The sequence below is a fragment of the Acyrthosiphon pisum genome, chromosome X (genome assembly GCF_005508785.2).
Source record: "Acyrthosiphon pisum isolate AL4f chromosome X, pea_aphid_22Mar2018_4r6ur, whole genome shotgun sequence".
Classification (NCBI taxonomy): Eukaryota; Metazoa; Arthropoda; class Insecta; order Hemiptera; family Aphididae; genus Acyrthosiphon; species Acyrthosiphon pisum.
The window spans coordinates 51,627,857-51,641,394 of NC_042493.1; the positions used below are offsets into that span (position 1 = coordinate 51,627,857).

The following is a 13,538-nucleotide window of genomic DNA, read 5'->3' on the forward strand; positions in this document are numbered from 1 at the left end:
TCATACAACTCTATAATGGTAAAATATTATAATAGTTTTTAGATGTAATTCGTGATTTTTATCTTAAAACGTTTAATAACTTTTAAATATATTATTATTCCTATCGGTTATGGGTTAAATGTTATATAAATGCATTATTTAAAAATATAGACCTAAACAAATGTAAAATGTAGGTAAGCAAAATATAATAAGCTATATAGTTGAATTCAAAAAGATTAAAATATTTTTAAGTATAACCATATAATAATTATTACTAATTAGAATCACATTATATTACGAAGAAAATAATATTAATTATACTACCAAATTTGGTATGTTCAGTGAACATTGTTCACCAATCACAATATCCACTCTGGGACATAATTTCTTAAAAAGAACGTAATAAGTTGTGCTGGGGTCTACTTTCACAATCCAGTTAATGTAAAAAATATTTAATTAATATTTCAAAGACAATTCATCTTTATGGAGATTTATTTACAATTTACAAACTATGGCTAAATTATACTTAAATAATAATGGAAATAGCATTGGTAAGTGGTACCATTTGTGATGACAGATGAAAGTTACGTTGACTGGCAAGACCGACATATAATACATTCTATTCACGTGTAATACAGGTAAAAACTTAAAAATCTTAACATTTTCGAAAGCTGTCGAGTGTTGAAAATAACATTCTATGAATGGCAATTTCACGAAATGTATGTAGGAAACATAAATAATAAAAGTAATTTTCTTGTTATGTATGTGTCTAGCTAGAATTGTAATTTATGTACTTAGGTACGTGTAGAAGTTTTTGTGTGCAATTTTCAAGAATTATTTATTTGACAAAATACGCAATCAGTTGAAAGAGTTCATGTCATATTTGCTTAAGATATGTGTATTTTTGCTATAGAATTTTTTAGACAGCCTACGAGTCATGTTTGCTCGTGGATTGGAGAGGAACCGTTTCTCAGTGATTTGTATTGTAAATTTATGAAATTTATATAACATATATTATAAAGCCTGGTATCTACCTATATTATGTATTGAACAACATGCTCCATAATGACGTAGTTAACTCAAGTACATAATAAAAATCAATTATGAGACCTGAACATTATTATTTTCAATTTGAAACATTCAAATCACGCAGTTTAAACTAAATTTTTTTAATAAAGTGTACCTAGAAGTTTTGTTCTAAAATATTTTCTTGTATGAAAACTCGAAAATTATGCAGCTTAAAATATGGATATATCTCCTCACAAAAAAAAACGATCAATGTTTTTAATAGGTCATTATGAGTTAGTAAAATATGTTTGTGTTTAAACTCTAAAATTAAAATAAACTAAAATATCGTTTGTATATCTCAATGTTTATATATTTTTATGTCAACAAAATGATTTATTTTATTTATTATTATTTATTACCAAACACTTATGTTTACAAACTATTCAACTTTTATCAAATCATTTATATTTTATCCACGGTTTTTATAAAATTCATATATGATTAAATAAATATTATATTCAAATACATCGTTTCAACTTTAGGATTGGTTATATCACATTTTACAAATTAAATCGGTAAAACACGATGAGCAAATAAATGGCAACAATGTCCAGATATTCTAATTTTTCGTGATAAAAGCTTAAATAATTAATGTAAATATTTTGAAAATTTCATTGTGTATAGTAATTATTAATTTTACACGTAATGGTGATAATCTTCAAGTCTCTGTCAATAATATTATTTGGATTACAACAAAATAGCTAAAAATATTGTAGGAAAGAATGTTATTTTTCATTTAAATGTCCAATTTCTTCAACAATAATTAATATTCATACGTCTATAAAAAAAAATGTATTAATGTATTTTTAAAATGTTCAGGTTGCCGTTTGACCAACTCATGAGAAAGCTTGTATTAAGTGTGTTCAAAGCTTGACTATATGAATTTGAGAACTTATACATTTTTAATCACTAACTAATTTGCATGACGTGTTCATGACCAGACACCCCTAGTTTGAAAGATATTCATATTTCTGGTTTATATAACTATAATATGTTAGTTTATTATAAGGCCAAACATAAAAAAGGTGGCCACTGGGTACTGCTCTGCTGTACAGTAGTAGTAATGGATATGTTATATTTAAATACAATGGATAAACCATTGCATACGAAAAACGATTCTGAGCGGTTAGCGTAGTCCTTATAATATTATTATTTTTTATTCGTTGCTATAGTGATAAACAATGCGTTAGAAATTAAAATTCAATTTTTGTCGGTAGATTTTCTCGACGCTTTCTAAAACTATTTAGAATTTTCAATTTTGACCTCCCAAATGTACCAACTAGATTCACTTTTCTATCAGAAAAGATGCTGATAATTTCATACACATGGTAAAATTTTGAAAATATTTTGACTCATTTTGAATTATTCATACATTTAAAATTTGAATTTTTTGTAGTTTTTTATTCTATAAATCAAATTGTTTATAAGTATTTAAAATTCAAATATTGGAAAAATTTATCAAAATCTCGACAATTTTCAAATTGTTTTGTAGTTAAAAAATTATAAAATGTTCAATTTTTGGTAAGATTTTTGAATTTTATATAAAGATTCTCATAAATAGTACATAACAGTATATGTACATAGTGTTATCGAAAAAAATAAAACTATATAACACAGTCACTTTTTACAGACATTTGAAGTTAGTATTCTGTCGAAATAACATACAAAACCCCAGGGAAACAATTTTAGTTAATTTGTTGTAATTTAAATCATTATATGTAGATAATTTAGACTTTTAGTGTAGGTACATAATTATATTGTATACAGTATTAGACACACAATGACATTTTCAAATGGAATTTTTTGTGGCAAAAATAAATTTAACCTACTGTACTAATGCCTACCCAATAGTAAAATAAAACACTTTAATCACAATAATATAATACAATTTACATATATGAATTATTATAGGCTGATAGACCGTCTTCGCTCGGAATCATTCTCCGTATACAATAATTATTGAATTATAATTTAACACATCCATCACAGTTCTAGAGAAGACACCTAATGTACTCGTACCTATGGCCGAGCGTTAGCCAATCACCCCATTTTATTAAATAATTTTATAATTACAGATATTACTTTGGAATCATAATCTGTTTGATATAGGCACAATGTTTATACATTATGTCGAAAACATATTTTTATGAAAAGTATTTCGTTTGAAATGTAAAATAATATATAATATTATACATAAATAATAATATATAATATTACACATAAATAATAATATATAATATTATTATTTACTTACGTTGGATCCGAATTAATTATTTTATACAAAATATATTTCTGATAATATATATGATATTAAAATTAAATTGTTTTATCAGAAAGTATGATTATCACAAAACAACGATAAATTAATTTTTATTTATTTAACTTGCACAGATGTCCATCTCCCTTTTTATTTCTAGACCCACATCCATCTTAGTATCACAGTTGCAATTTTTTATCTAAATTGTGACTATATAATATATTAATATTAGTTTATTATAGTTAATATAGTTTATTAATATATTAATATTGTGCCTTGTTCTTAACAGTTATAATACATTCTATAATTTAAACTAATTATTATATTTTAACTAAGGTTTTTTTCAAGCATATATCAACATTATTAATCTTCTTATTACCAGTTGATATTAATTAATTGGTAATTTAAAATGTCTTAAAATTACTTGATCATGGTTTGTTAAATAGGTACGCCTGTCACAGACATTGTGTAAGTGAAGATTATAAATAATTTGTATAATTTAGCTGCATTAAGCATTTATAACGAGTATCTAATCATATTTATTAATAAAAACATTATTATATTCTATCATTGTGAATTTGTAAACGGCAATAAAAATGTATATTCAATTTCGATTTATGAACATAATATTTAGAGTTTAATTGAACTGTTAGAAGTTCAAAAAATAGAATCGAAATGCTCAAGGCAATACTATGTTCAAACTCTAACATTTAATTTATTATCCAATTACAAGTTAAACAATTTCAGTATTCATACATAATTGTATTAGGTAGTATAGTAATATTGTCGGATAGAAAAATAGTTTAGAATTATAGGACTTAATATGTCATAACTGTTGTTCAGACGTTTCATGTCCTGCAACGATGTAATTGCATATTATGAAACATGTCCTTGTTATCAGTACCTACATAATCATAAACTATTTCAAATGTATAACTTAATAATAACTAAATTAACATAACTTTATAGATTTTCATATGAACAAATAACAACCTATATTTTATTTAGTTCTTAAAAAATGATGAATACCAGCTACGTTGTCATGGCCAATAATCTATAATATTTTCAAAATACTGAGTTATTCTATGTAAGTTACAATTCAGAAAATATACCTTATAACTTATAAGTCATAAGTAATATGCGTTCCTGATGTTAATATTATTATAATATATTGCTTCTAAATTGTAAACGTATCAAAGAACATTGTTGAATAAAATGGATCAATGCGTAGAGAAAGAAAACCATTACGCAATTTTTGAAACTGCCTACCTATATATGTTTGTGCTGCTGGTTTTCAGTGAAAACCCTATCAACTGTTTTTAAAGTATTACATTTTTTTACTTAATTAAAATTCCATTTCCCTTTGGTTCATCAATCATCTTAAACGTTCATAAATTAATTTAATTATAAAAACTATACACTCCTTTAAACTTCAACAATTTTACGTTAAAAATGTAATTTAAATGCATTTCTGATTATGCCAAAAGAGAGCATTAAGTTAAAGACACTAATTAAAAATATTTGATCTACAATTTAATTATAATTATTAAACCTCATAATATTATATTAATTATAAAAGTTTAAATAAATTAGGTAACCGCTTAAAGTCAGAAATTTGGAATTGTTTGATTATGTCAGCAGTTTCCACAATATAGTATTATCACGTAACAATAATATAATAACTTGTTTGTCTGTTCGTGGATTTTATGTGATTGAATTGTTGGATATTAATAAATAATTACCCTAAAGCAAAATTGCGTCAACATAGTTATAATAAAAACAATAAATTTGAATTTTTTCTTATGAATAAATATAAGCTGATACCTATCTTCTTTGAATTTATAACTTTTTATAACTTATTAATATTAATAATCTTTAAGGAAGTTCAGTTTTTTTTTGTATTTAAGTTATTTACGATCATAGTCACTGCTGCATTGGATAGTCAAAGTCATAAATAGTAAACATTTAAGTGTCATCGGACAAGGTTGTATATGTGATTTAGTATATATATATTATAATATTGATATTTTTCCGGATGTGAATATAAATCTATACAATATAGGTAGTCAATATCCCCGTCACCAGTCATTCATTCCGATCATCAGAAAAAAAAACTCGCTAAAATAGTCAAAAAATGGAATATGAAAGTCGAGTAAGCACTATACCACACAGGTGATACAACATAATAGAGTGCATAACACTCGTACCTCCGCGATACCCTTGATGGTACGAGCGTGTCGGTGTGCATCCTTTATAATTCGTTATGGAGACGTGTGTTCTTATCGGTTATCATTTCATCACGAGTATAATATAATAATATAAATATATGTTTACCGGGTGTATTTAATTGCCACCGCGAGTTCGTCCTACATTGTTGATATTCGAGACGATAAAAAAAAGCAGAGCAAGAGACAAGAGACTGGCACTGAGAGAGAGAGAGAGTGAGAGAGAAAGAGAGAGAGCGAAAGGTGCGGAAAGAGAGGGGAATAAAGTTGCCAAAAAATAAGACGAAAACTAACCATATCGTTATAAGATAATAAAAAGAAAAATAACGCTGAAAGACGTTGAAAGACGCAGAACAAACAAAGTAAGTTAATATTTATATTATACGTATAGATATGGTATATTAATCGTTTTCATCACACCAACGGATAATGATGTGCGAAAAATGCCTAGGAGGCTTTTTGTTTCTATCGAAGTGACTTCAGGTTCGACAATTTTAGTTAAACGTTATCATAAATATCTGTGCTTTTCCAAGTGCCAAAATGTCGAAATTAAAGAAATGCATAATAATCTTCCTTTGAATAAGTTTCTGGCCCATAGATAATAAATGTATAAAATCTAACAAAATATATAGGTAATAAGATAATTACTTTAATGAACAATAAGGTTTTTATTAATTTTACGAGTAGTTTTTAAAAACCTCAAATAAAATAGCAATAAAATAAAAATGTAAAAAAAATCTGAAAATCACTTCTATCTTAATTCTAGCAAACATGAACAATAGGTTTGAAGTGTCTCGGTTAAAGGTGTCTCGGAGGGGAATCTTAAGAAAGTGTGGATGCCGTACTAAATTTTAAATATTAAAAAATTTACCAATGTTGAATTGTATAATATCTAATATATAACGCCAAAACTATATGTGCAGTAACTGCCAGATTCAGTTAAAACCGTAGATACACATATATTCATAATTTTAAAATAAATTTAAAACTAAAAATAATACATATACTTATGATAATCAGTGGTGGTGTAAAACAAAATTGTAATAAATAATTTAAAAAAAAACATATTAAAAATATCTCTTTTATTGTGTATTATTATTTAATTTAGAACTGTTTCGCAGAACTGCCTAGTTCACAGAACAGAATTTCGAATATTCAAAGAACTTAATTTATCGAATTTTTTATTACATTTATTATTAATAATAGCTTGTTGTTAGGAAAACAAAATATACTGGCTCGAAAACCTGGCGATGCCACTAAACTATAATTTACCGAAAAACGTTTAGTAACCATGGAAAAAAAACAAATACGTGTCAGTAGTAAATTTCCATAAATCTGAATCGATGATTCCAGAATTTATATTAAATAATATTTGATCAGTGCACCAGCAATAACTGTCAATATCAAAAAAGTAATAAAAAATACATTTAAATACATTTAAATGAATAACGGTAACAGTAGCCGGAAGTCGGACGTGAACATGGACGAAGAGTCGTACCCATGTGACGAGCCAATGGACAGCGAAGGCCACACGAAGGTACGCCAAAGGATACACACCGCAGAGCAGCCGTACCAGGTTGATGCGTGTATTAAATCTTCCTCCAATACCATCGCCTTGACGGTACAGCAACGGACGCACTCGGAAGAGAAGTCGTACCGGTGTGATGTGTGCGTAAAATCATTTTCCAAAATCAGCAACTTGAAAGTACACCATCGGACGCACACTGGAGAGAAGCCGTACCAGTGCGATGTGTGCGTAAAATCGTTCTCCAATACCAGCGCTTTGACGGTACACAAGCGGACGCACACTGGAGAGAAGCCGTACGCGTGTGACGTGTGTGACAGATCGTTCAGTACAAATGGCAGTTTGATTACACACCGGCGGACGCACACTGGAGAGAGACCTTATCCGTGTGATGTTTGCGACAAGTCTTTCAATCAATGTGGCCAACTGACGGTACACAAGCGGACGCACACTGGAGAAAAACCTTTCCCGTGCGACATATGCGACAAGTCGTTCAGTGTAAAGGACCACCTTACGTCACACCAGCGGTCGCACACTGGAGAGAAACCTTACCAATGCGATGTGTGCGACAAGTCGTTCAATGTAAGTTATACTTTGACGAGGCATCGGCGGACGCACACGGGAGAGAAACCTTTCCCGTGCGACATTTGCGACAAGTGGTTCAGCGTAATTGACTGTTTGACGAAGCATCGGCGGACTCACACGGGAGAGAAACCATACCCGTGCGATATTTGTGACAAGACCTTTAACAATAACTATGAATTGACGGTACACCGACGGATGCATACGGGCGAGAAACCGTACAAGTGTGAGTTTTGCGACAAGGCGTTCGCTCAAAGCGGCACACTAACGGCACACCGACTGAGACATAAGGACCTGAAATAATATTTAATAATTTTCATATTTATATTTTTTTTTTTTCGATCCATGCTGTGTATTTACAGATTTACATTTTTCTTTGTTAATTTTCATTTAGTAGTTTATACTTTATTAATAATATATTTTGATTGTTTTTCACCGCGTTATTATTATTGATTTAATTATTTTACAATTACTATTAACAAGCAATCATTCAGCTTCTACCCAAGTTAATATGACTAACTATATCCTTAGTATATATTCATAATAATTAATTAAAATAAATTTAGGGAAGGTAATTCTCTGAATTTAAAAAAGTGTGATTAAAGTGACATATTCACTCAAATTATCAATTGATTTAATTTATCGGAGTACATTTAAATATATTATAACTACTAAAATGTTATCTACTTAATGTGGAAGTTAACTAAGGTGAATGGTAATTTAGAAATTGAGAGGCGTTTTTAATATGTTTAATCTAATATATAAAAACTCGTGTCACAATATGGAAAATGTATGTCGCCAAACTCCTAACTTCGTGTGTATATTCAGTAGGTCTGAGAGAATGAAGTTATAACTATTTTTCATACCCCTAGGTCTAACCCAGGGAGGTGCTAAAACGGGAATTTTGAGATTTACGGTGGACATTTTTGTTTATAAATGGTTGCTATGGGTTTAAAAGCTATAATAATAATATTAATTGGTTGCCAGTGGTTAATCGTTAGTTAAAATATTATTATTATTATTATTAATGACGTCTTAGTATTAGTATTTTATTTATATATTGGTTAATCAAGCATGCATCAAATCGGATTGTCGCATATTATTGCCTGCCAATATGTTGGACTTATAGCCGCTCATCGGCAGTGTTCTCAATCCACCGCAGGTGAATTGTCTATTTGATATACCATTGAAAATTGTCCGCGATCTGACTAAGTAAAGTTATGTATGTTACCTAATTAATATTTATAATATTATGTAATCGGTATCGACGATAGCGCGATACTGCGATAGCCGTTTCATATTATAATAAACAGTCTTAATTAGATCGCACTCGCTGTAAGTTGTTTGGTTGTCCGCTGCACTCCAAGTATATCTTAATAAGAGCAAACATAATATTTGGCGACGAAGAAAATGCGTTATACGTTTTCTTTTTTTGTTAAAAAAATGTATAAAGGAAATCTTATAGATTATAATGTGCGTGATAAATATATGAAAAGTGTTTGGTTTTTTTTGTGGTCTTACAAACGTACGGACGAAGTTCATAATGTCGAACACAATTTCGTCTTATGTGCCAGATCAAGACCCGTTTAAAAATTATCTTGATCGTTTAAAGGTTCAGTTGTCAGTGTTAAAAGTGAAAGACGATCAACGTCAAAAGCACTTTATTGCGTTTATAGGTTCAGAAGCCTACAGTCAATTGAAGAACGCATGTTTACCGAGTCATCCCTCAGAAAAGACTTTTGAAGAACTAGTCACATATTTGGATGCGATATATTTGCCACAGCGTTTAGTGGTGAGTGACCGTTTTAAATTTAATCAGTGCTGTCAAAGCCCGGGGGAATCGGTACAAGAATTTATCACTACGTTAAAAAATTTAGCAAGTCACTGTGAATTTGACACATTTTTGGGCGATGCACTTCGCAACAGACTAATTGTAGGTCTAGCGGATGAAGCTTGTCAAAGAAAATTGCTGGGAGAGTCATCACTAACTTTTCAGAAAGCATGTGAAAAAGCTTTGGACTCAGAATTAGTGAAAAATCAGTTTAACTATATAAAAAATAAATCTCAAGTAAATTGGATCGCAAAAAATTACAAAAATAAACCACAGTCAAAGACAGATCACTTTTAGATAAATACCAGTGCGGTACCAAGTAGTAGTCAGTCAACCAATCAAAGCGCCGAGGGGTCAAAACGAGGGAGTCAATCATACAGTCAGTCACAACAGGGATCAAGTAAGGATATGAGTCAATGTAATCGGTGTGGAAGAACTCATGATGCTCGTAACTGTCCAGCAAAACAATGGGAGTGTTTCAATTGCAAACTAAATGGACATGTATCGGTAATGTGTAGAAATAAAAAAAAAATATATTAAATTAGTAGAAACTGTTAATAATATACAATGTATAAATAGTATTGAAAATTTAAAAGTAAATGGACCATTCATTATTGATTTGGTTTTAAATGATCAGTTAATGACATTTAAGTCGATAGTGGTGCTTCAGTTACTGTAATACCAAAAGTGATTTTTGACAGATATTTTAGAAAGACTAAATTAAAAAAAGAAAAATGTTATCTGTCATCAGTAAATGGGGAACCTATAACAGTAGTTGGTCAATTAATAGTAAATGTATTAATTGTAAATAATTAATATAATACCTCCATTACTTTTTTTTTTACAATAGTTGTTCATAATACTAATAGAGTTATTTACTGTTTTCAATTCGTGGACCAATTCAAACATTTTACATTAATAATTATTATGATCGTTATTTGCTAAAATACCATTGTTTAATGGGCAAATTTTACGCTATCAGCGCAATTATCACACCACACAATTCGTACATAATATCGCTAAAATAATATAAATATATCAATTCATTATTTGCTGTAGTGCGTAAGTAAAAATAGGCAAACACAGTGAATATTAAAAAATGTATAGTTTTTTTTTTTATAAAATTGTACCTATACGTTTTATATTTTATTATAACACGTGTACAGAAAACCTACCATTCATATAATTGAGACACTGTGACATGCTCCACGTGACATGCTTACCTCTTTCCGTATTATATTATTATAATAATATTATCATACGCATAACGCATTTAAACGTTTTAATTACTGTTCCGAATGATTAGACTGAGCATTTGCATATTTAATTTCATTGTATACATACATATATGGCTTAAATTAGCCATTATTGTGTTAGACACACAGTAAAAATAAATATGTGTAAATTTACTCGACCTCGACTGTTGTAATTTACATATACGAACTTGAAACGCGCTTTATTGATTTAATATAGTATATAGAGTGAATTTTTTGAAAGTTAAGGAACTGGTTTTAAAAATAGTCGAGTCTTGAGTGATATTATAGTAGAATAATATGCTACAGGTGTCATAATGCATTATGATTAAAGGTATCTTGTTTGAATTCCAATGTTTAGTTAACACCTATACCCTTAAACATTTTTATACATACCTAATGATTATCATCAGTGTCATCGACTAAAGATAAAACCAAATAAACTGTATGACGTGCGTACTATTACTGTCCAAAATCAAAACATGAAGTGTGATAACTCGTGTTTGGTAAACAAAAATATGAATATAAATAATAGCTTGATATACTATTGAGAACTTCTTCAGTTAGACGTATATCGTTTATTGTGAGGAAAAATTAAATATATTATATTTATATGCACATATGTTAACTTATATCTGTTATATTTTATTATCATTATTTTATGTGCCTTTTTTATGTATTTATCGACTCGAATCACAAAATAATGTTATTTACCTAACCTGTGTGTAATGATTCATCGATTGAATAAATCCAAAAATGAGTTGCACGTGTGTCAGCCAACGTCATAACAATATAGTTGTTACATAACAGCGTGCTTTAATTTTTCATCGCAGTCATGGTCGCACCTTTTTTTTCAACCAATGATAAAATTCTTATTTTTCTGTATACATAGAGATTACAAGTAGTAAAACCAGCAGTATTTGACCGGCAATTCGTAATTTAAACAAAAAATATTTACCTCGTATACCTACATTTATAATGAAATAATTTGTCCATCAAAATTACCACATGTAAACTTTTATTTTTTTATTTCATCAAATGTTGTCCTTTTATGACATCATTAAGTTTATAAAAAAAAATGGCGAAAAAACATTTAAATTTTACACGATAAATCGTCTTTTGATTTAGTGACAAAATTGTCAGTCAAAAACTGTGATTTTTCTGCATAAGTGTATAATATAATAAATTATATTCTGTAAAATCCAAAAAAAAATTGAGTGGGGCATTGCGCATCGGACATTATCACCACGATGGAAAATTAAAGCACGCTGTGTAAAAATTAGAAACAAATATTTGTTTGTCTGTTGCGTGCAGCCGGCGCAAGACAATGAAAAGTACAACAAACGTCGTCGTGATAATTTTCACAAAACGCTTTTCATTGCGATTTTTTCGGTACGATAATATATTAATGGTCACAGGAAATACCTACGACATATCTGAACGCTAAGCTGATGGATTCACAGCGTAACCACGGTCGTGGTGTAGTGGATACGTCATGTGGATGGAGTTGACGACGGCAACGATCGGAGGTTAGAATTCAATTTTTAATTCGGCTGCGAGACGACAATGAGAGGCGCGACGGCCAGAAAACCAGACAGTATATCGAGAAGAATCAGTGTCAATGGCGGCGCATTTAGCAGTGGCGTCGGCTATGGTTGCCACTCACTGATTGCAGTAATGTAGTCAAATTATCACCACCCCTGAATGATGCTGCAGTACACGAATTATTATCGTTATGAATTACCATAATTGGGATAATTGCGATTAATTGACCACCGTCCTGCTAGTATTATAATAAATTCCGTCCTCGATGTTATTATTTCATATTTCATGTCTTGTCTATGTCGGCGTGTTAGATTTACAGATAGTTACTATAACAACTGTTCTCGTTAGTGTTCATTGTACGCGCCAAACGCATAAGCGTATATTTATTGTACAAAGTTGTGCAGGGCAAGTAAAACAGCAAACAGACCATGTTCGATAGATATATCCTGTCGAGTAGGCTTTTCGTTGCAGGTGTTTACTATGGAGATCTTGAATTGCTTATTCGGTTAAATTACATTTTGAACTAAAAAATGAGCATTACATTATGTACATAAAATTAGGGATAGGAAGTTCTGACATTTGCATATATTTTTATTTTGTTTTTGATAAGTTTCAGAACATCCCGTGTAAGAAACAAATATGCTTGAAGCTTTGCCGATTTCGTATACAACATATTTTATTTTTACGATTTTTGCATATTTACGTGTATTAGAGCGATTATGCTTATTTATAATTAATTTAGCTAAGGTTCTAAGTGATATTTGTAAATACAAATATTCTTATTTCTCATAATATATGAAAGGAATTAATCAGGTTTGGACAATTTTTTTAATTCGCTTGAGATTGTTAAAAATTGAATTTGGAATTAATTGGACATTCGTAGAACTCATAGTATAACGGAGTGAATTTTTAATCATGAAAATCAATAATATATCAATACCAAAATACTGCTTGTATATCAAACTATCAATAAAATAAATTGAATGTAAACACATAGGTATTAAAAACAATCACAATTTAAAATGTTATTTTTTTACATTTTATTTAACATATTATTTTCGAATTTTTTTTACTATTTTTAATTTTGTATTTTTAGTGCTTTTTTGTTATATTGGTACTTATAAAAGCGCCTTAAAGTCAATTTTCTAGTGATTCAATGCCCAAGCCCACTATATAATAGATATTATTATAATTTGACGAGTATTTACATAAATATGTTTTAATTGTTGTACAAGTAGATATTTGAGAAGTCAAAAATAATAGGACTTCTGTT

At 29.3% G+C, this 13,538-nt stretch overlaps 2 protein-coding genes across 3 annotated transcripts in view; one reads left to right on the forward strand and one right to left on the reverse strand.

Annotated features, from left to right (window-relative positions):
- Positions 1–13,538, reverse strand: part of LOC100162857 (calcium/calmodulin-dependent 3',5'-cyclic nucleotide phosphodiesterase 1A) — a 424,716-nt gene that overhangs the window by 232,366 nt on the left and 178,812 nt on the right. The gene's annotated exons all lie outside the window — the stretch shown is intronic.
- On the forward strand, positions 4,893–8,019 carry LOC103310095 (zinc finger protein 239-like). The gene has a single exon (XM_029486986.1). The coding sequence runs from the start codon at positions 6,971–6,973 to the stop codon at positions 7,937–7,939; it is 969 nt and encodes a 322-aa protein (XP_029342846.1). The 5' UTR covers positions 4,893–6,970; the 3' UTR covers positions 7,940–8,019.

Coding starts and splice junctions, on each gene's coding strand:
- LOC103310095 (XM_029486986.1), top strand. CDS start 6,971: ATGAATAACGGTAACAGTAGCCGGAAGTCGGACGTGAACATGGACGAA.